At 39.8% G+C, this 21719-nt stretch overlaps 1 protein-coding gene across 1 annotated transcript in view; it reads left to right on the forward strand.

The window, feature by feature from the left end:
• The window catches only part of GABPB1 (GA binding protein transcription factor subunit beta 1), a 46345-nt gene that overhangs the window by 13886 nt on the left and 10740 nt on the right, over positions 1-21719 (forward strand). Inside the window, exons 2-8 of the mRNA XM_075006540.1 lie at positions 5872-5979; positions 7064-7231; positions 7781-7975; positions 8895-9006; positions 9368-9481; positions 18465-18650; positions 19769-19884. Coding sequence (XP_074862641.1) covers positions 5872-5979; positions 7064-7231; positions 7781-7975; positions 8895-9006; positions 9368-9481; positions 18465-18650; positions 19769-19884 — 999 coding nt within the window. The remainder of the gene's footprint in view (positions 1-5871; positions 5980-7063; positions 7232-7780; positions 7976-8894; positions 9007-9367; positions 9482-18464; positions 18651-19768; positions 19885-21719) is intronic.

The following is a 21719-nucleotide window of genomic DNA, read 5'->3' on the forward strand; positions in this document are numbered from 1 at the left end:
TGTCCCACGAAAGCTTATTAACTAATACATTATTTTGTTAGTCTTTAAAGTGTTATGTGACTGCTGTTTTGTTTTGTTAAATTGATTAACCTAGCCTTTAATAAACATATAATGGATAAATAACATGACAGAAAGCTAATTTTATTCATAGTCTTCCATGTTATTTCCTTTGCCTTTGTTGGGACACTACTAATTAAGTACAACAAGAAGTCCTGTGCACCTTACAGACTAACAGATATTTTGGAGCATAACCTTTCGTGGGCAAAGACCTGCTTTGTCAGATGCGTGAGTGGGGGTGGTTCCAGAGGAGGGTGTAAACACAAGGACTTGTGAAAAGGAGGGAGTACCAGTCAACAAGAGGGTCAGAGTTGACAAGGTCTGTTCAGTCAGGGAGGATGTGGCACATTATCTATAGCTAACTTGGAGGTGTGAATATCAAGAGTGGAGAAACTGCTTTTGTAATTGGCTAGCCACTTCCAGTCTCTGTTCAATGCTTGGTTGGTGGTGTCAGATTTGTAAATGAATGACAGCTCTGCAGTTTATCTCTGGAGTCTGTTTTTGAAGTTTGTTTTGTTGTAGGATGGCTATTTTTGAATCTGTTACTGAGTGTCCAGGGAGATTGACGTGTTCTCTTACAGGTTTTTGTATGTTACCATTCCTGATGTCTGATTTATGTCCTTTTATTCTTTGGAGCAAATGCAGTTTATGGCTGACCTGGAACAATGCTTCCTCAGCTCTTGTCCCCTAGTACCCCTCCTCTACTTGCACTACATTGATGACATAGTCATCATCTGGACCCATGGGAAGGAGGCTCTTGAATAGTTCCACTGTGATTTCAACAGTTTCCATCCCACCATCAACTTCAGTCTGGACCAGTCCACACAAGATATCCACTTCTTGAACACTACTGTGCAAATAAGTAATGATCACTTTAACACCACCCTATACTGGAAACCCACAGACCGCTATGCTTACTTATGTGCCTCCAGCTTCCATCCAGGGCACACCATGATCCATTGCATGCAGCCAAGCACTAAGGTACAACCACTTTTGCTCCAATCCCTCAGACAGAGACAAACACCTACAAGTCCTTTACCAGCCTTTCCTGAAACTACAGTACCCACCTAAGGAAGTAAAGAAACAGATTGACAGAGCCAGATATCTACCCAGAAGCCACCTGCTACAAGACGGGCCTAACGAGGAAAATGACAGAACACTGCTGGCCATCACATGCAGCCCCTAGCTAAAACCTTGCCAGGGCATCATCAGTTGTCTACAACCCATCCTGAACAAGAATCCTTCACTCTCACAGACCTTGGGGAGGCAGGCGTGGGTGCAAATTCCCTGTGCTTCATTAGCATAATGTCACATGATTTGGAGTCCGGAAGACCATTCTTCCGGACTCCAAAATGCCATGTGGAAACGTGGCGCCCAGGGCGAGGGGGGCTTTCGGAAGGAAGTCCTTCTTCTGGAAGGAAGTCCTTCTTCCCGAAAATTTTTGGGAAGAAGGGGCCTCCAGAAGAAGCATGTCCTTCTGGAAGTCCCCCCAGGGGCCACGCTTCTACACGGTGTTTTGGAGTCCGGAAGAACGTTCTTCCGGACTCCAAATCACATAACATTATGCTAATGAGGCATGGGGAATTTGTGTCTGGGCCTCATTAGCATCTTTTGCTCTGTGTATTAGTATGCCACTTCCAAAGGAAGTGGCCTGTTTAGAAACGGCCTTAATGTTCATACCTCCACATTAAGCTACTGATAATGGGCCACATCCTCCCTGACTGAACTGACCTGATTTCTCCTCTCTTGATGTTCACAACTCCACATTAACTAACTGCCGATAATGGGCCCCATCCTCCATGACTGAACAGACCTTGTCAACTCTGACCCTCTTCTTGACTGGTACTACTTCCTTTTCATAAGACCATGTGTTGAAACCCTCCTCTGGAAACCCCCACCCCCCTCATGCATCTGGTGAAGTGTGTCTTTGCCCATGAAAGGTTATGCTCCAAAATATCTGTAAGTCTATCAGGTGCCACAGGACTTCTTGTTGTTTTTGAAGATAAAGGCTGAATTGGTTACTTCTCTGATGCTTATTAAGTTTGTTGAATAGTAACAGAGAGAAAGCCGTACAGTTCAATTAGACATCATTAAGACATCAAAAGTGAATATCAAGAAAAGAAAAATAAAGTAATATAATTTGAAAGACAATCCTAAATGATTAAAATGAACAAAAGAACACTCTGAGACAGTGTCTTCAAATATTTGCTGTGGATGGACTGAAACATTTAGTTGGAGAAATGCCACAGGACACCATAGCAAAAATTTATTTACTTGCTACTTTGAGGGGTGGTTTTGGAAATTCTTAAAAGCAGAATGTATCAAAGTTCAGATGCCCCTTATGGCAAGGCAGATGCAGCGAGTTTTTTTTTTTTAAATATACAGCCATGTTCATCTCTGTTTGGACTTTAAAAATACAACTATAAAATCAAAAGAGACAGATAAGACTGTGTTATTCCTGAATTAGGTTGAGAGCTGGGCAAAACTTGGAATTTGACCAGCTCTCAATGTAATTTTGAATTCTGATTATGTCAAAATTTCCTTTTGTCCCATCTTGGAACAAAAAGTTGAAATTCCATGTGAAACACAATATTTGAATAATTTTGTTTTGGAAATTCTAAAATGACCTTATCAAAGGTTAAAACACCTTGTTTCAGGTTACTTAATAAACTGGCTTGGTTTTCACCCTCAAAACTGTTTCCACAATTATACTATAGATGTGGTGTCTAACCAATTCTAGCAAACTAGCCACGTTATTCTGAAAAGATATTTATTGTTCAAGCCAACTAGCAACACTCAGCTGGCCAAATAGTCACGTGTGGCTAGTGGCTAGCATACTGGACATCATGGCTGTAGCCTTTCAATAATATAGTCTTTTCTCGTGTTCAAAAATGTTGGCATAGAACAGCCGTTCGTAACTTACTAGCCTAGTGTTTTCCATTGCAAAGATGCTCCCTTACAAAAGTAAAAAGACACTGTTCCCTCTCTCTTACGTAGTTTGGTTTTACTTTCTTGCGCTAAAAGACAGATCAAGACCAAAGTTAGACTGATTCCTGATGCATTAGTACAGTTTCTACAGTGCTAGTCATTTTGTCGTTACTCCTTCATTTCTCACTCAGGAACTACCATTGTTGTCACAAAGAAAAGTTTCCAAATTCATGGCTTTTGTGATTGCTTCTGAGTCCATTTAAAAAAAAAGTCTAATGGTATTTCTTCATACACCGCCCCATTGTTTGTGTGAGGGAATTGGAGCTGCTCTGTAATAATTTATAGATACTGCATATTGACCTGAGCCTGGAGATTTTTATTGTATGAATATACTGGTTTTGTTTAATAGGAGCCTATTGGGAAATGCAAGCAGGAAAGCAAAGAAAGGCTCAAGATAACCCAATTCTGAGCAAAGAACTGCAGCAGATTTAATAAGGGTCTCTTGAAGGAGGGCATGAAGGGGCAGTTGTTCAGAAGAAGCAGTCTGACACAGGCAACCATTAGACTGAGTCTCTGAAGATGTTAAGTCCTTGGTTGCCATCAGGCAGTGATGTGTCCTTCTCTCTAAAAGCTTTGTTCCTACTCATAAATGAACAATTATTTTTTTAAGATGATGGTCTGGCCACTTCTTATCCCTGCTTATGGACTACAAAGGGAAGAACCTCAGGTGTCCGAATCCAGCTACAAGTCTCTGCAGAGTGAGAACAGTTGACAGTGAGGATACCATAGCTCAGGGCCTGGTTTAAATGTTGGAGAATTGCAGAATTCCACCCCAAGACAGGTGAAGGCATGATGAAATATGCTCAGAGACCAAAACAGAGGAACAGCTAAATATGTCATGATAAGCTTTGGTAAATTACTTCACCCAGAAACGTGTCCCACATTCCTCATTAACTATGATTAATTCAATACATTCTGAACCCCTTGTAGTACGTGACTGGCAAACGCAATGGTAAAACCCATTCTAATTCTTAGTATCTTTGCAGATGGAAAGCATAGATAAAAGAATGAAAAGTTTGTTTTTGGCTAGTAGTTTAAACTGTATTTTAAATTCTGTACTCCAGTTACTTAATTTTTAATGTTGAGTCAGAGTCTGTGGTTTTGCAAAGATGTTCTTGTGGAACAAGATTTTTTTTTTTTTTTTTTTGCCACTTAGCTTTACAACCCCTGCTAAAAGGTAATAGCTGTAATTTTACAATTGTACAGGTGTCAGTAATCAAATATTTTTCAGCTGTGGTAAAAATGTTACAGCTATTGTTTTGGGACAGTGATTCACCAGAGTTGCACAAAAGACAAATGTTCAAAATAAAGTGCTGTTTTATGGAGGTTCTCATTTTCTTCGGAAAGGAAATATTGTGTGTTGTATTTATTTTGAATTTTATTTCAGTCATCTTGAGTGACATACAGTGACCATATTCCAGTGCTTGGCTATAGATTTCCCTCCTAAGTTGTACTTTTTTTGGTTTGTTTGTTTTGACAGTTGGTCTGTTTTTAGTGAAGGCATACATGCCTCAAATTCTTTGTCTTCCTTTTCCTGGCAGTGTAAATCAACTTGTTTGACATACAGGTTGCACCTCCATTATCCAACATGCTTGGGACCTGACAAGTCCTGAACGAGAGAATTTGCTGGACAGGGGAAAGTGCAGGGCTTTGCTCAGGCACTGCTGGAGCACCAGCCTCCCCTCTCTGTGGCTCTGGCCCCAGCCCAGGATCCCAGGGGATGCCACAGGGCTCCAGCCAGCCCCCTGCCAGGGGACAGGTGGAGGCTCAAACTCCTGCCTGCGGCAGCCTCCCATCCCTAACTTCTGTGGGGAAGGCAGGGGCTCGGGCTCTGGCCCCGGCCCCATGCTGCTGTGGGCAGACAGAGGCTCCAACTCCTAGCCTCCACTGCTGAGGGGCTCCAGTTTCCAGCCCTGTGGCAGCATACCCAGTACTTGCTGTTGCAGGGCAAATGGGGGCTAAGGGTCCTAACCCAATGCTGCTGTGGGGTAGGCAGGGGCTCCAACTCAAGGTCCCTGCTGCTAAGGAGCTCCTTTTCCCGGACTCGCAGCAGCCTCCCGGCTCACAGCCACAAGGCAAGCAGAGGCTCTGGCTCCCAGCCCCTCTGGGACTCTTGCACCTGCAGCTATTCTCTCATTTGGCAGTATCCATGGTCATGCTGGACAATGGATACTGCTGCATAAGAGAGTACTGGATTTGAGAGGTGCAACCTTATTAATATCACCAGTAATTCACTAGCGGGAATGCTGTGGAAGAGATGTTATCAGAAACATTGTGGTAAACAGGAAGCACAATGCATTTGTATTATGGCAGATCCTTAATTTAATCAAAGTAAATAATTTTTCCAAATGTATGCAATGCCAGTAAGAAATATGTACGGAGAACATAAGTAGCCAGCAACTCCTGATATCCCGTGATCCCTTGGTACAATGTTATTGCACTTGGTTGCGATCTCTATCATGTAATAGAGTATGAATCATTGTTTATTTAGAGAATATAGCCAGTTCAGAGTAACTTTTAGAAAAGTAAAAAACCTACAAGCTGTGAACAATAGTAGAAGGAATATTAACTATTATTATAATAAACTCTTCACCCCTACTTCAACTCTATTTGAATGTCTAAAAGACATTGTGTACACAGGTTGGTTGTCTGTTACGCAAATGAACCATCTAATTTTTAAAAGCCTTGGGGAAAAAACCAAAACAAAAATATTATAGAGAGGAAAAATATTTAATGGTACTTTTAAAAAATCTCTAATAGCATTTGTCCACTTAAGTAATGTCAATTTAATGTTAAACTCTTATTTTTCCTACATTGTTTCACAAGATGTCCCTGGTAGATTTGGGAAAGAAGCTTTTAGAAGCTGCACGAGCGGGTCAAGATGATGAGGTTCGCATTTTGATGGCGAATGGAGCACCTTTTACCACAGATTGGGTAACACATTTAATTCTCTTGTTGGAGATATTTACACCATTTTGTTTCTCTGGAAAATAGTGTAATTAAATTATCAGAAACATATACAATCCTATAAACATATGCCGAATCTGAGGTTGGATATTGGATTATGGCGTTGTAAAATGAAATTAGCTAGTTAATTGTATTTTTTGATCTAGGAATTAAATACTCGGAACTATTTGGTCAAAAGTAATCCAACGATAGTGAACTCTGAATGAGTTAAACTTTTAATGGCAATCCAGGTGAGCCTTGGAAAAGGTAATAAAATGGGTACATCTTCCATTCATGAAGAAAACTCATCCTAATTATGTGACCATGAGTTAGTTTAGGAAGAAGGCCCAATTAATAGTTTTATTCTAATTGCTGATGATCAGCAAAATTAGGGTCAATGACAGACACCAAAGCTGGAATTTGGTAGAGTTTGAATATGTATGGACCTTGAAGATGCAAGTAATAAAATGTGGTCTCTTCCCTGGATGGTGTCAGCTTGTTAGCAGAAAATCTAAACTTGGAAAAAAAGAATAGCAGGATGAAAGCAAGAAATATAAAAAATATTTCCATGAGATTAGAAGGAGGGAAATATAGGATTAAAAGAGTTAGAAGTAGATTGACTGATACCAAGGTTCTGTACCTTCAGGAAAAAAGAGACAAAGAGGCTATGTCTACACTTCCCCATACATCGAATGGGGCATGGCAATCAGGCTGATGGGAGATTATTAATGAAGTGCTGTGTTGAATACGCAGCACTTCATTAAGTTAATTCTCCCCCCCCCACAGCAACTTCAAAGAGTCAAACTTTGAAGTGCCAGCATGCTGTGTAGCCGCAGGCACTTTGAAGTGCCTTTACTCCCCAAAATTTTGAAGTTGCTGCGGGGGTAGAATTAGCTTAATGAAGTGCTGCGTATTCAGCACAGCACTTCATTAATAATCTCCCATCAGCCTGATTGCCATGCCCCATTCGATGTATGGGGAAGTGTAGACATAGCCAAAGAGAGGGAGGGAAGTGAGTACTTCATACTACTTGTTTGTTTGGTTAATCGTCCACTTTTGTATCATGTTACAGTTGGGAACATCACCCCTTCATCTGGCAGCACAATATGGGCACTATTCAACAACAGAAGTGTTACTTCGAGCTGGTGTAAGTCGGGACGCCAGAACCAAAGTGGACAGAACTCCATTACATATGGCAGCATCTGAAGGCCATGCAAACATAGTGGAAGTCTTACTTAAGGTAGAAATTGGTTTTTATGTTATCTGCCATTTGAAACAGAACCTGTATCTAGAAGAATAGTTAATCCAAAGTGTGTGGAGGTGTAACTTTTTTAATTCCTCAATTGGCTGAAAATGACTATTTTAAATGAATTTAAAAAAAATCCTTAACATTAACACATCTGTTCTAAGGGTACAGGCAGTACATTCTTTTTCCCATTCAGTTTTGTGTTTCATTTTTAAGTATTTGCTATGGTAATTGTGCTCTCAGCAAATTCATAACTGATGTCCAAAAATAAAACTTCTTCATAATGCTGTAATAGATAGATTAAAAATTTCTAATACTATCATGTCTGGTCCTAGGAATTATTTAATCTTTTTTGGTAAATTGTATGGTATTTACTGTGAAGTACTTTTTAATGAAATAGTAATTTGTATGACAGCAGGAAGTTCCTTTCAGCAAGCAAGAGAAAGAGAATACTTTCATCATCTTGGACATAGTTTCATTTGCAGTATTTTGCAGTTCAGTATGCCTTTGTTGATTTGATATGTCTAATATTTTTGGTTGCAGCATGGTGCTGATGTTAATGCAAAGGACATGCTAAAAATGACAGCTCTGCACTGGGCTACAGAGCACAATCACCAGGAGGTGGTTGAACTCTTAATAAAATATGGAGCAGACGTTCACACACAAAGTAAATTTTGCAAAACTGCATTAGATATTGCAATAGACAATGGAAATGAAGATGTAGCGGAAATATTACAGGTAACTTTTTTGTAGATGAAACTTGCTGAAAGATGCCGATCAGTTAAATTGTTAATTTAGTAGTTATAGGAGTTTGTATGGTGATGAACGTAACTTTTCTTCCTCTCCAGTCCACAGGATAGAAAGGAGATGATTGTCATACATACTATTTGTGTAAAATTGTCTGAAGAATGCTTCTGGCCCCTGTCAATTCAAGAAGTGAGGGCCTTAAATCTTTTTTAGGTTTGCTCGTTCTGACTTAGAATAAGTACTAATTTACAGATGGAGTATCACAACTAAACTCTAAATTGAAGGCATTTCTGGCAATATGGCCTGACCTCAGTTTTATGGTAGCTTCCTATGTGGGGATAGTTGGTGGGTATAGGAGAGAAAGAAGATCATTGACTAGTCATTTGCACAGCTTTCTGACTGGATCCATTAGAAAGTTCAGTTTTACACTGTGACGTTTTAGTTTTCCGGTACATTAGCTTGCGTGGTAGCTTTAGAATTTCCAGCACTGAGATTATTCAGTCATAGATAAAGTTCATGGTTAGGTGGGGTGGTTTGACCTAGAATAAGTGACGGTATTGAGTATTCAAGTGCTGAAATGGTAGGGAAACAGGTGCTGGTGGCAGTCTGCAGTTTTACCTCAGTGAGGTCGGGTTACCATTATGAAGGTAATAAGAAAAAGTCTAAAGTTGCAGACCCTTCCCTGCATAACTTTGTATGAGTCCTTGTCACTCATTTGCTCTTTTCACTTCACCTGAAATAATTCCTAGATTATTACTTAGAGGTTGACTGTAGATTTATATTTCAACCTAGGCTTATTTGCCGCCTTCTGGGAATGAAGCAGTCATTGAAAAAAAGTTTTTATAGAAGTATAAAATGTTTTTAATGTTTATTTGCAGACTGAGTAGCTTTGTTATCTTTTGACTCCTAGATTGCAATGCAGAATCAAATCAATACAAATCCAGAGAGTCCTGATACTGTGACAATACATGCTGCCACACCACAATTTATCATTGGACCTGGAGGGGTGGTGAACCTAACAGGTCTGGTATCTTCTGCAAATATATCATATGCAACAGGGTATTTGGGTGAATTTAGAATAGCTATTGGGAATATATACTTAGTTGGTTTGCCATTTAATGCTCGGGCTGGTGATAACGGTTATGGTAAAGATTGTAGCTATGACTCATTCCTCTTTATTTTCTCTCACACATTACAAATATCCAGATACTTAGAATAATAAATTGAGATAGTCTCAAAAACTGCATTAGCCTAACACTATTTTGTACAGAATACCACTTTAGGTTTATGATGAGACCAATAGATGTTTTGAGCACAAAAATAGGGATTTGTGTAACAATCTAATGCAAGTTTGTGAACTGAACTTATTTTTTCTCCCACTAGATGAGACGGGAGTATCTGCTGTACAATTTGGAAATTCATCAACATCAGTGTTAGCTACATTAGCAGCTTTAGCAGAAGCATCTGCTCCACTGTCCAACTCTTCAGAAACACCAGGTTAGAAAGCAAAATAATTTCTTAGCCTTGAAGACGCAAACTAAGAATGTGGAGAAAAAGTATTCAGCGGTACAGTTTGTCTGAAAATGGATTGAAATTCATTTTTAAAATACTGAAAATAAATTTAATAACCATTTTGTTCAAATCAGCAATGTAAAAGGATCACATTGTGGAAAATACTTACGACATAACTATTTCAGAGTGACTTTTTTAGTTACCTCTGGCAGATTGAGAAATACAAAATGTAACACTCATTTTGGTAAAGGTATGGCATTATTCAAGAGCCTGTAGTCAGCTCAAAAAAGGGTTTCTGACTCGGTGTATTACTAGTTGGGAGAAAAGCTTGAATATCTGAACACTAAACATTTTAAGTTTATTTTCTTTAAACTAGAAGATGATTGGCATAAAATACATCATTCAAACAAAACACACCATGTGAAGACATTTGGGCCATGTCTACACTTGGGAAAAATTTCAAAATGACCATGCTGATGGCCAAATTGGAGACTACTAATGAGGTGCTGAAATGAATATTCAGCGTCTCATTAGCATGCTGCTGGCTGGGATACTTTGAAAATGCCACATTTCGCTTGCGTGTGGCTTATATACATGGGGATCTATGGGGGGGCGGTCAGCTGATAGGAATAAGGGGATTTTGACATTTGCAGGGCCCTTTAGAAAAGGGCCCTCGAGTAGACGAGTCACACAGGAGCGAAACGTGGCACTTTCGAAGTGCCGCGGCTGGCAGCATGCTAATGAGGCACTGAATATTCATGGCAGTGCCTCAATAGTATTCTCCAATTTGGCCATTAGCATGGCCCTTTCGAAGTTTTCCCCTAGTGTAGATGTAGCTTTAAACTTAAATATATTGGACTAGCAGATTTACCTTCTCTTCATCAGGTCCATAACCCAATTAAGTTTTGGGTATTTTTTGAAGATAAAAGGAAAATTTATATGCTTTATGTAAATGATTGTATTTTTATTAAGTGTTATTTTTATTAAGATAATTATTATTTCAGATTTCTTAAAAAGGGGTTTATTAAAATATGTCTGTTTTAATTATTTTAGTAATTTTTTTAAAATGGGCATTCCTAGCAATTGTATTTTTTTTATCCCTATAAACTCTTATCATTCCCTATGCTTTAACAAAGTTTGGTTTCAAATAACATTTTCTTGTTTTCAAACCTTAAGTATTGATTTAGCCAAAACAGAACACTATTCGAAATGTTTCCCTTTTATCTCTTTTCTGTAAAGTTTGTTGAGAAGCAGTCCTATTTCAGGATTTTTGTATTTTTCTGGCTCATCTTGCTTCATGTCTCTTTCAACATTCGCTCAGTTATGTCAGTCTTGAAGACTACTTGATTTGGTCATTCTGTCTCGTTTCTGTTTGGTTTTATGAACATCAGTCTCATTCCAGGCAAATCCCATTTTCCTGGCACAGCCAAATCCTTACTTTGCTTAAAGTTATGGTAAGAGGAAGCTGTATAACAAATTAGGTTATCCTGTCTCTTGCTGTTTAGGAAATGTTCTTGATCAAAACTACAAACAGGCAAATGCTCTAAAATATATAGTAGATTAAATGGTTAATTTGAGAGCAGCCTGCAAAATTACAGATGTTTCCTCCCAAAACATTGATGCACCTTTCCTACAATTGTAATACATGTGTATGGTGCTGAATCATGCCTGGACGGTAATAGCAGTGTGCAGTGCCTTTTTTTTTTTTTTTTTTTTTTTTAAACCAAAAAAGGAGATGAGCCAGTACTCAGCTGGCTCTTGCCTCTCACACCCAGACAATTCCATGGCTGGGGCTCCCAAGGTGCTGGTACTCAGTACCAGCAGGTGCAGAAAAGCACTGCTGGTGTGACCACAGATGCTGGCAAATGTATTCACTGTTGAGGAACAGTGCATGAGGATATGAGGGGGAACCTGCTTCTTGGCACACATTGCTGTGGCAGTGAAAAGGAGCAACGTTCACCTTCAGCTAATGTCAGCAGCCATCTATAGCATGTTTCACACTACGGGGCTATGGGAGGAGGAGGGGGACAGAGGACCAGCTGACTGCCGAGATAGTACTAAGGTGCCATTAAACACCCAACATCTAAACACCAAACAGCTTATATCTTTCATTCTCTTTTTAATTTTTTTTTAAACAGGGGCTTAACCAGCTCCTTCTCTCATTGGGGAACTCTAAACAAGGCTTGGAATTGCCTGATATTTCCCAGAGGTGGTTTTTACCCAGTGAAACATGTTTCTGTTTTTGTTTTTTTGTTTTTTGTTTTTTTTTGTTAAATCTTAATCAACCTAGGAAAATCATTCCAGTTTAAGGCATTTTCTGTTTTAAAAACTGTTTAGTTAATGCACAGCGCATTATACTTCGTTTTAGTTATATAATCAAATTGTGGCCACATAAAAGAGTGGATTCATAGATTAATTTAGGTTTGTATGGAAAAAAAAGAAAAATTCCTGTGGGTATAATATTAGTATGTATATTTATAGTACTGAACATTGGAATGCTTTTTGGTTTGGTGTTTTTTTGAGCAAGTTATGTGTGTCCAGAGTCGTATTTCAGTTTTCAATATTATAGCAACAAAAGTTGAAAATATTTGATTACGTGAAAAGGATAGGAATGAAGATTTGTAGGCTTGAAGCATTAAGTGATCAGAATCATGCAGATCTGCAGACTCCCAGTCAAAGTTCATATGCTGTACAGCATTCTGTAGCCGAAAATCAACTTTAATGTAGTGAGTAGACTTGACCCTATTCCCTAGTTTTGAATGCATGTGTCTAAAGTTTGAAAGAATTCATTTTGTGCTTGCTGAACTTCGAATCATAGAAGATTATTGTCGGAAGAGACCTCAGAAGGTCATCTAGTCCAACCCCCTACTTGCAGCAGGACTGACCCCAACTAAATCATCTCAGCAAACGCTTTGCTGGATACCAATGAAGTTATTTTTCCTAGGGTCCTTGTTTAAACCAAACTTAAGTGTTGTTTATCAGCATCCTGTCCTAAACTAAATTTTCCCATTAAACTGCCAACCCTGTTGCCATGAACATGTTTTACTGGTCTTATGCAAAGAATCTGCTACCTTCGTCCCATTGCCATTTTTGTTTGTTTATGATGCAGAAAACCAGGCAGTCATTAATCTTGTGGCACAGAAGAGGCTTCACAAACTATGATTATTAGGCCATGTAGAGATGGCAGCAGAACCAGCACTGTTTCTGTACACTGGAAAAAATATTCACCTCATGCCTCCATCAGGCAATTCAACCCCATCCCACAAAAGTTGGCAATCTGACATTTTGAAAGAAGTAATCAAGTAGAAAGATTTGAGCTGGGCAACCACTCTTTTTTGTTTTGTTTGTTTGTTTTTCAAATAAACCAGAGTGCCTTCTGTAATCTGCAAAATTTTAAACCCTGGTGAACAGAGTTATAGCAAGAGCCACACTCCCTATCATATAAATAATAGGAGATGACACTACAGTTTTTCTGTCCCACACTTTTGTTCAAGAAAAACTTGGATTACTCTACAGTGGTAAAACATATCTAAACAGAAGTAAAGCATCCTCATTTGGGCTCTATTGAAGGTTGAAGACAAAATTGTTCTAAGGTTTTGATACTGATGTGGATCAGGTGATGTGTATTAGAGACTTTACAAAGTAAAAAGTTTGTTGTTTTTGCATTCAGCCCTTGCATTCGAAGAGCCCTAGCAATCTCTTTGATATAGAGACATGCTTTTAGAGAAGACCTCAGCAAAACGGTTCCTATAGTTTGTGCATGCTGCACATTCTTAGATTGCTCCAGAGTTGAAATGCTGGAGAAGATCTACTGGATTAGTTGTGTATTTAGGACTTGGTAGATGTTCTTTGATAACCGTCTGAGAGCTGTACTGGACCAGCCTTCACAGTGATACTGTGTAACCCAAGCCAGATGACAGGAATCTATTAAAAGTACAAAGCCCTGGAAAAAATAAGCTTTATAAATCATCCTGAGGTCTCTAATGGCCTGTAAAATTGCAGAGGGCTGGAATGGCTGCCCACTAACCCAGAAGGGGAGGAAACCCTCTGGGAGCCATTTTGGGCCTAACTTAATCCCTCCCCATCATCTGACTGGAAGCCAGTAGGCAGGGCTAGGAGTATAAAAGCCCAGCCTGAGGACTCAGACTGGGCCCAGCCCCCAGAGGAACCAGAAGTTGGCTCTGTGCTCCCTGCCTGGGAGACTGACAACCTGGTGGGGCTGCAGGACCTGCAGAGAGCTGCAAACTGGATTGGACCACCTGGACACCTGTTGGTCCTGGCAACCCTTAAGCCCCCTAGAGACTAGCCTGACCCAGAAGACTGCCCGGACTCTGAGGATTGTCTGGAAACCTGACCCTGTTCTGTACCCTGAGTCAAGCCAAGACTGTGGGACCTGCCAGCAGCTGGGGGACAGGATTGGGCCACCTGGACCTCTGTCAGTCCTGGCACCCCTTGCGCTCCCTCAGAACCAGCCTGACCCAGAGGACTGACTTGAACAGCGGCCCCAGCCTGCACCCTGAGCTAGGCTGAGGCAGCAGGACCTTCAGGCAGCCAAGGCCTGGATCAGACCCCCTGGACCCCAGCTGGATCTGAACCCCCGAGAGCCCCACTCAATGTCCAGGTAGGCAACAAGAGGGGAACAGAAGTAGCTCAGGGGATAGAGAGAACCGTTAAAGGTCCCCGGGCAATATGTTGCGCTCTGGATCCCCGCTGACTTCATGGCGGTCCACTCTGCTTCACAGGACCCTGGGCTGAGATGCACTGGAGTGGGGCAGGCCTGTGTCCACCTCTGCCACCCACCTACTGGGTGGCAGTCTCCCCCTTCTCTGCCAACTCAGGCAGACAGCCTGCACCTCCCCTGACCCAGGAGACAGACAGTTTTTGCTGGGCTCTCTTAAACATGTGTGCTGCTCTGCCCTGACCTGAGCTATCACCTGGGATCTCCATAAATTATGTCTACAGCCCTGACCTGCACCAGGGCCTGGGCTTGCTGAACCCTGTTTGTTTAGTGACCTGCCCTGAATCAGGGCCTGGACCTTTTGGACCGGGGTTATTCACCGTCTGTCCTGACCTAGGGCTACAACCCCTGACTGAGGCTATTTCCCTATTGCCTGGTGCTAGGCCAGGCCTCTGAACTATTGTACCCTGCTCACCTGAGGAAAGGCTGGGCTAAGAAAGTATTGATTTGGGGGTTTGTTTTGGTACCATTAGCAGTGGGGCAGAGTGACCGCCCACTGACCCAGAGATGGAGGGACCCCTATGGGAGCCAACCTGGCTACAAAAATGTGTAACAGGAAGAAGAAGCTCTTAATTACCTGTGTATTAACACAAGTGTGTTCAAGCAAAGGGCTACACTTTTTGTGTCCTCAGTAAAATTAGCAAGACAGACATACGTAAAAGAATTTAGCAAACCTTTTGGGGTTGGCATTCATTTTTGGGTCTTATCTTTGCCCTAGCTTCTCAAATACACATCTATGACAAGATAAGGAAGAAGAATTAGGTCTGGTCCATACTTCTGTATGGATTTCAAACCTTTCATTTTTTAACTTCTTTTCCAGGTTGGCTGTCCCCAGTCCCTTCCCATTGTCGTTGTATAGCTGAGCAATTAAATATATCTATTTTACAAAGCAACAGAAAGAGAGAAATGCTTCTCACTGGACCTGTCTAGAGTTGTTTATTTTAATTGCTATTCCAGTGACTATCCCGTGTGAAGAGGGGTTTTACTTCCATATGTGTGGTGGAGCATGGAATGCTCTGCCTTGAGGGAAAAACGTCAGAGAAGCACATAGTTACAAATGAATACTTGGCATACAACTATAGGTTTTTTCATGTCTGAGGTTGAACCCCAGTGTGTGCACAAGGTTGCTAGCCTGAACCTGCACTTCAAAAGAAGTCCTACCTTTTGGTTATTTCTGCATCTCTGAGGATAATGGAATTGCTGTTGCCGTGGTACTGCCATATCTGCCAGTGTCTAAGGTAGTACAATTATGGGTGCATTATAAATACATACATGGAGAGTAAGGAAATAGGTGCTTTTTTTCCCTCCTCTTTAAATAGAATAACAACTTGGAAAATAATTTTCCATCCCCCACAATAGTCTCCTTCTGGAGGAACCCCCGTGATGTTTACATCCAAAAGCACAAGCTTTAATTTTAGTCCCAGTTCCTTGAGAGGTCAGAGCAGTTTGCTGGAGTAATTGACATTGGCGCTTTGCAGCATGAATAGAGACTACTTGTTTGACAGTAAGGTTGTCAGTTTTGGCTATTATTGAGCTGTAGGCCGATGGTAGAGTATATTTAAAGTTAAACATTTCTTTAAAATAAACTTGGTTTATTTTAAATTATTTCTTTGCATATTGTCGTTGTTTAATATAATGAATGCTAGTTTACTTTCTCGCATAAACACTTCCGGGGGAGTGTTTTTTATTAGTAATTTCTTACGATAGGTTCTCTACAGAGAAGTCTTCGGAAGGGAATGATTGCAATCATTATTTGAATGGCACAGTCTTTTTAAATTATGCTGTCATTTAATTGCAAAGATGAAAGCTTCATAGTTGTATCTATCTGATCTCTGACATTTCTGAGATGACATAGGTTATAGTTTTGAATTTTACTCTGATGGAAAGCTTTCTAGTGCTTACTGCTTAAATCAAAGCCACTGCTTTTACCATAACATAGGTTGGACATAAATATAGGTTTAATGTACTTGAAAATGTTCGTGATTTTCTAGTTGTTACGTTGCTCTTTGTGCCATAGTAGTGTGTTTTTTTTTTTTAATTTATGAACAGTTTTTCCTTCTGACATTTTCAAAAATAAGGGACTCTGTGTCAGGGGCCTATCATTTTAATGACAAACAAAAACAGCTTGAGATGGGTACTACATAGTTTATCAGTAGTCTGAATAACATCTTTTCTATGTGTGGTGTGGTTTTTGTTTTGTTTTGTTGCTTGATTCATAAAGGTAGCAGAAAAGAAATCAAATGGGTTATCGCGGTATATACATTGTGGAATCATGCATTTGATTGCAAAAGTTTGTTTTTACTACTTTTACCTTGTAAAAATGTTATACAATAGTCAATTTACCTTTTTAAAGTTCATCATCTTATTTCTTTCCCAAAGTAAACATTTTGTTTCATTCCCAAGTTTTTATTTCTATGGAACACAAACAAGATTTCTCAGTACTGGTCACTTAGCTGTACTAGATTTCCACTACCAAGACCATTTAGGTACTGTTTGGCTTTCTGTGTCTGGAACACCCATACAATAGAAATTGAAGATCCTACAGAGGCCTTTTTATCTGCTACTGCCTAGGAAGAAGATACTGTAATTTGAAGGTCATAGGCCGTATTCAGCTGGTGTAAATGACATATCTCTACTGACTTCATTGGAGCTACATGAATTTATACCCCAAGATGACCTAGACTCACATTTCCATTCAAACTTTTGTTATGAGTCACCCTGAGATTATTATAATGGAAAATATGAAAGAATAACAAATATTTTTTAGTTCATGGATTTTTTTTCTGTGTGGACATGCTATTTTCCAGCCACTGCAAGTGATATTTACCACTAGTAGATTCACAAAATACCAGAACTGGAAGGGACCTGGAAAGTTCTGTCCCCTTCACTCATCGCAGGACAAAGCACCATCTAGATAATCCCTGGCAGATGTTTGTCTAATTTACTTTTAAAAATCTCTAATGATGGAGATTCTACAAACTCCCTGTGCAATTTATTTCAGTGCCACACCACCCTAACAGTTAGGAAATAGTGGTGCTCTCAGACCCACCTAGATGGCTTTCCTAAACATCAGAAGGAAAACAGAAAAACTGTTTTTGTTTGTGTTACCATTTTGTAAAGAAATTATTGAATTAAAAATCAAGTTGACCTTTGAAAGATCTGATGGCACTTTTCAGCAGACTCTAGTCACGAAACAAGTGTTTTATTCAATTTTTCTGCCTAATGTACAAAGCAGCGTGCAGACAACACTAGGGCTGTTGGAGTCTTAAAAAAGCTTACCTCACTCCTGCTGCCTTGCAAATACCTAACTCAGTAGAGGTTGAACGTCTGTTGTCCAACACCTTGGGAACCTGACCAGTGCTGGACGAGAGAATTTGCTGGACAATGGGAAATCAATATTTACTAGCACAGTACCAACATTTCCACTGCTTACTGGGCTCTTAGAAGACATTTAGGTATAAATAAGAGCACAGAACATTGAGAGACTTACTGGTGATTGTAAACAAACTTTATGGGACCATGGGAAACTTGGCCACACCTATGAACATCGTGCCAGTTTATGCAGTTTGTGGACGAGAGAGTTCTGGATTAGTGAGATTCAACCTTTACTCAAGATGTACAAAATTATTGTACAAAGTATAAAAATACTTAATAATAATATCGTCTGAGGGATAGCTTTGTTACTCACAAGAACAAGCAGTCTTGTAGCACCTTAAAGACTAACAAATTTTCATTTGCAAGTTCTTTCATAATGTTCTGCAACTGAATAGCAGCGCCAGTATAACATCAGTTAGTATAATTTCTGTGCTAACCCATGAAAGTTCATTACCTAATAAATAAATTTGTTAGTCTTTTAGGTGCTACAGGACTGCTCACTTTTTTGTTTTTGTTTTTTTTTTAAACTAAAAATAGATTATATTGTTTTGGGCTGAATTCTGCACTGTTTAATCACACTGACTTCACTCAGGGCAGAATTTTTACCAGTACATATATATATTTTTTTTAAATTTCATACTTTTCTTGCCCTGGTGAGAGAGAACTATTGACTTCAGTGGGTTTTGGATTAAATCCTGTAAGCATGATTAATATGTTGTTAATGCATTAGATTTGTAGCTGTAGAAGAAACAAGGATTCTAAGGTGGCATGTGAAAGATTCCTCATAGTTACTAAATTCTGAGTTCCAGATTTTAAACTGTAAGTACCCTGACTTCCTTTATGCTTTATCAACAGTTGTGGCTACAGAAGAAGTAGTGACTGCAGAATCTGTGGATGGTGCAATTCAGCAAGTTGTCAGTTCTGGAGGTCAACAAGTTATTACTATAGTTACAGATGGTATTCAGCTTGGTAACCTCCATTCAATTCCAACCAGTGGAATAGGTCAGCCAATCATTGTGACCATGCCAGATGGACAGCAAGGTGAGTAGAAACAAGATGATATGAACATGAAGAATCAATTTAAAATCTTGATAGTTCAAGAAAATGTATGACTTTTTACATGCTGGCCATGTCTACACTGGCACAAATCTTCAAAATAGCCATGCTAATGGCCATTTTGAAGATCACTAATGAGGCGCTGAATTGAATATTCAGTGCCTCATTAGCATTAGGACGCTTCCAGCCGCACTGCTTCAAAAACGCTGCTTTCGAACGTCTGCAGCTTGGCGTGGCTACACGGGGGTCCTTTTAAGAAAATATTATCAAGGTGAGCAAATCAAAAAGCAGACCTTGATAATATTTTTCTGATTTGTCTACCTTGATTACTATTTTTGGTTCTCTGTGCCTTAAATATTGAGTCTGTTCTGGTATGGCTGTGATCTGAAGAAGTGGGTCTGTCCCGTTAAAGCTCATCACCTAATAAATTATTTTGTTAGTCTTTAAAGTGCTGCTGGACTACTTTTTTTGTTTTGATAGTATATAGATTAGCACGGCTTTCTCTCTGTTATTAAATCACTATGGTTACACTATAGAACTCTTGTCAACAGAAGTTACTGTCGGAACAGCTTTCTTGACAAAACTGCTGCTGACAGAGAGCGGCCTCACACAAAAGGAAATTGGGAGAGTGCTCTGCTCTGTCTACAGAGCAGCTGGACAGCCTGGCTGCTCTGTCAACAAAACAGGCACTCAGAAGCACAGCAGACAGGGCCGCCCATTGTTCTGGATGCTCTATTGAGAGAGGCTCCCTGGGGGCGTTCACACAGCTTTTTTGTTGATAGCAGCGTTCTGCCTCAAAGCTTTGAGGCAGAAATCTGCTGGCAAAAGTGCTGTGTTTTATTGCGATATTGTCAACAAAATGAATTTTGTGTGTGCATGCTCCACAAATTTTGTAGACAAAACCGGGGTTTTGCCAGCAAAATTTGCTAGTGTAACTGTAGCCAATGAGTATTTCAATTAGCTGTGTTTTTTCTATCTGGAAATCTGGATTTTCAGTTACTCTTGAAAGTAGAATTTTTGGTTTAGTAGAATATTCATTTTATGCAATTGAAATACTGGCCCTTCTATTCATATTTATATAGCTAAATATGTTTTTATTGAAGTATTAACAGTGCCGGCAACAGATATTGCTGAAGAAACTGTAATTAGTGAAGAACCACCAATCAAGAGGCAGTGCATTGAGATTGTTGAAAATCGTGTGGAGTCTGCAGAAATAGAAGTAAGGAGTCTATTACCTGATGTCATTTAACCAGAATTTTCAAAACTAAATGCTTTGTTGATTCTTGTTTTATAGCAGAGTTTCTGTGAAACCACAGAATGAAGATAACTTGTTCATATTCCCATATCCCTTGTTTATACCAGAACTTGGCTATGTCTACACTATCCAAAAACTTCGAAATGGCCATGCAAATGGCCATTTCGAAGTTTACTAATGAAGTGCTGAAATGCATATTCAGCACCTCATTAGCATGCGGGCGGCTGCGGCGCTTCGAAATTGATGCAGCTTGCCGCCGCGCGGCTTGTCCAGACGGGGCTCCTTTTTGAAAGGACCCTGCCTATTTCGAAGTCTCCTTATTCCCATCTGCTCATAGGAATAAGGGGACTTTGAAGAAGGCAGGGTCCTTTCGAAAAGGAGCCCCGTCTGGACAAGCCGCGCGGTGGCGAGCCGCGTAAATTTCGAAGTGCCGTGGCCGCCCGCATGCTAATGAGGCGCTGAATATGTATTTCAGCGCTTCATTAGTAAGCTTCGAAATGGCCATTTGCAAGGCCATTTTGAAGTTTTTGGATAGTGTAGACACCACCCTTGTGTTTTACATAATTGCCATAAGAAGTATATAACGTATGTTCAAACCTCAGGTTGCCCATTTGCATGTATCGATATCATTTATTTTTGTACTTGGTCAATTTTTTTTTTTAATATCACCAGTAAACTCCTAAAACTAGATGTGGATATATGCCATAATAGGACTTTTCATCAACAATGAATGAGAAGTAGGCATCTTACATCTCTCTCTCAAAAACTTATTTGTCTTGATTACTGAAAATATATCATGATTTCTACCATTAATGACATCTAGGTAAGATATTTACCGAGTGAAATCACAAAACTATGAGGTTCTATCCTGCTGTTATAAAAATGTTTCAGATCTTGACCAGTTTTTGACTGTGTGCAGAAATATGAATAAAGCATCAAATTGCACCATATGGTATATTGAACTTTTGGTGCGGAAGTCCTAATTTAAAATAAAAATTAGATCCATAATTGTGTATTGGCATCCTCTTTATTCCTTGCTCTATCCCTGCTACATACTTCGATTAAAGTCTACAAAAACTGCTGTCTCCGCTGATTAGACTGTAAATGCCAAATTGTGTTGTTTCTGTGAACATTACAGTATTTTGTTCACAATGTATTTTGTCCTAGTTTTCTTATAGTAAATACTGTTCTGTGCCGCCTTATTGTACAGTTTCTGGAAGGAAACGTAATGAATGTCTAATAGTTATAGTTAACATTTTCTTAACAAGTTTTTTTTCTCTCCATCACATGAAGTACATTCTGCCCTTTAGTTGTGTTGAGAGGGCTACTATCACACAATTAAGATTTTCTTGCTGCACATTTTAAAAATGTATGATTTATAATAAAAACAAAACTTCTGTTCACACTTTTAAAAAATCCTGCCTGCATTTTTCTTAGTAAAGAAAGTCATAGTTCCTTGATTCCAATAACGTAACAGGTATGTTAATCAAAATGACAACTGATTTAAGAAAGGAATCTGTTCATTTCTAAATACAGTAAGACAGAACGGTAATATACATTCAAATCTGTGTTATATAGCATTCCAATAAGTGGTACTTTCACTTAACCGGCATGCCAGCCCATGGGCTGGCTTGCTGGGTCTCGTTGCCTGGCAAGGGCCAGTTGTTGTGGGTGCTGTGGCTTCCACAGGGTCAGCTGCCCATCTGGTGGGGTGGGAGCGGTGGGGGGTGGGCAGAGCGGTGCCGGGTGCCTGATAAGGGTGTCAGGGGTGTCAGAGTGGGGCCGCGGATGGCCCCAGC

Source organism: Carettochelys insculpta, chromosome 12, assembly GCF_033958435.1.
Source record: "Carettochelys insculpta isolate YL-2023 chromosome 12, ASM3395843v1, whole genome shotgun sequence".
NCBI classification, from domain to species: Eukaryota; Metazoa; Chordata; order Testudines; family Carettochelyidae; genus Carettochelys; species Carettochelys insculpta.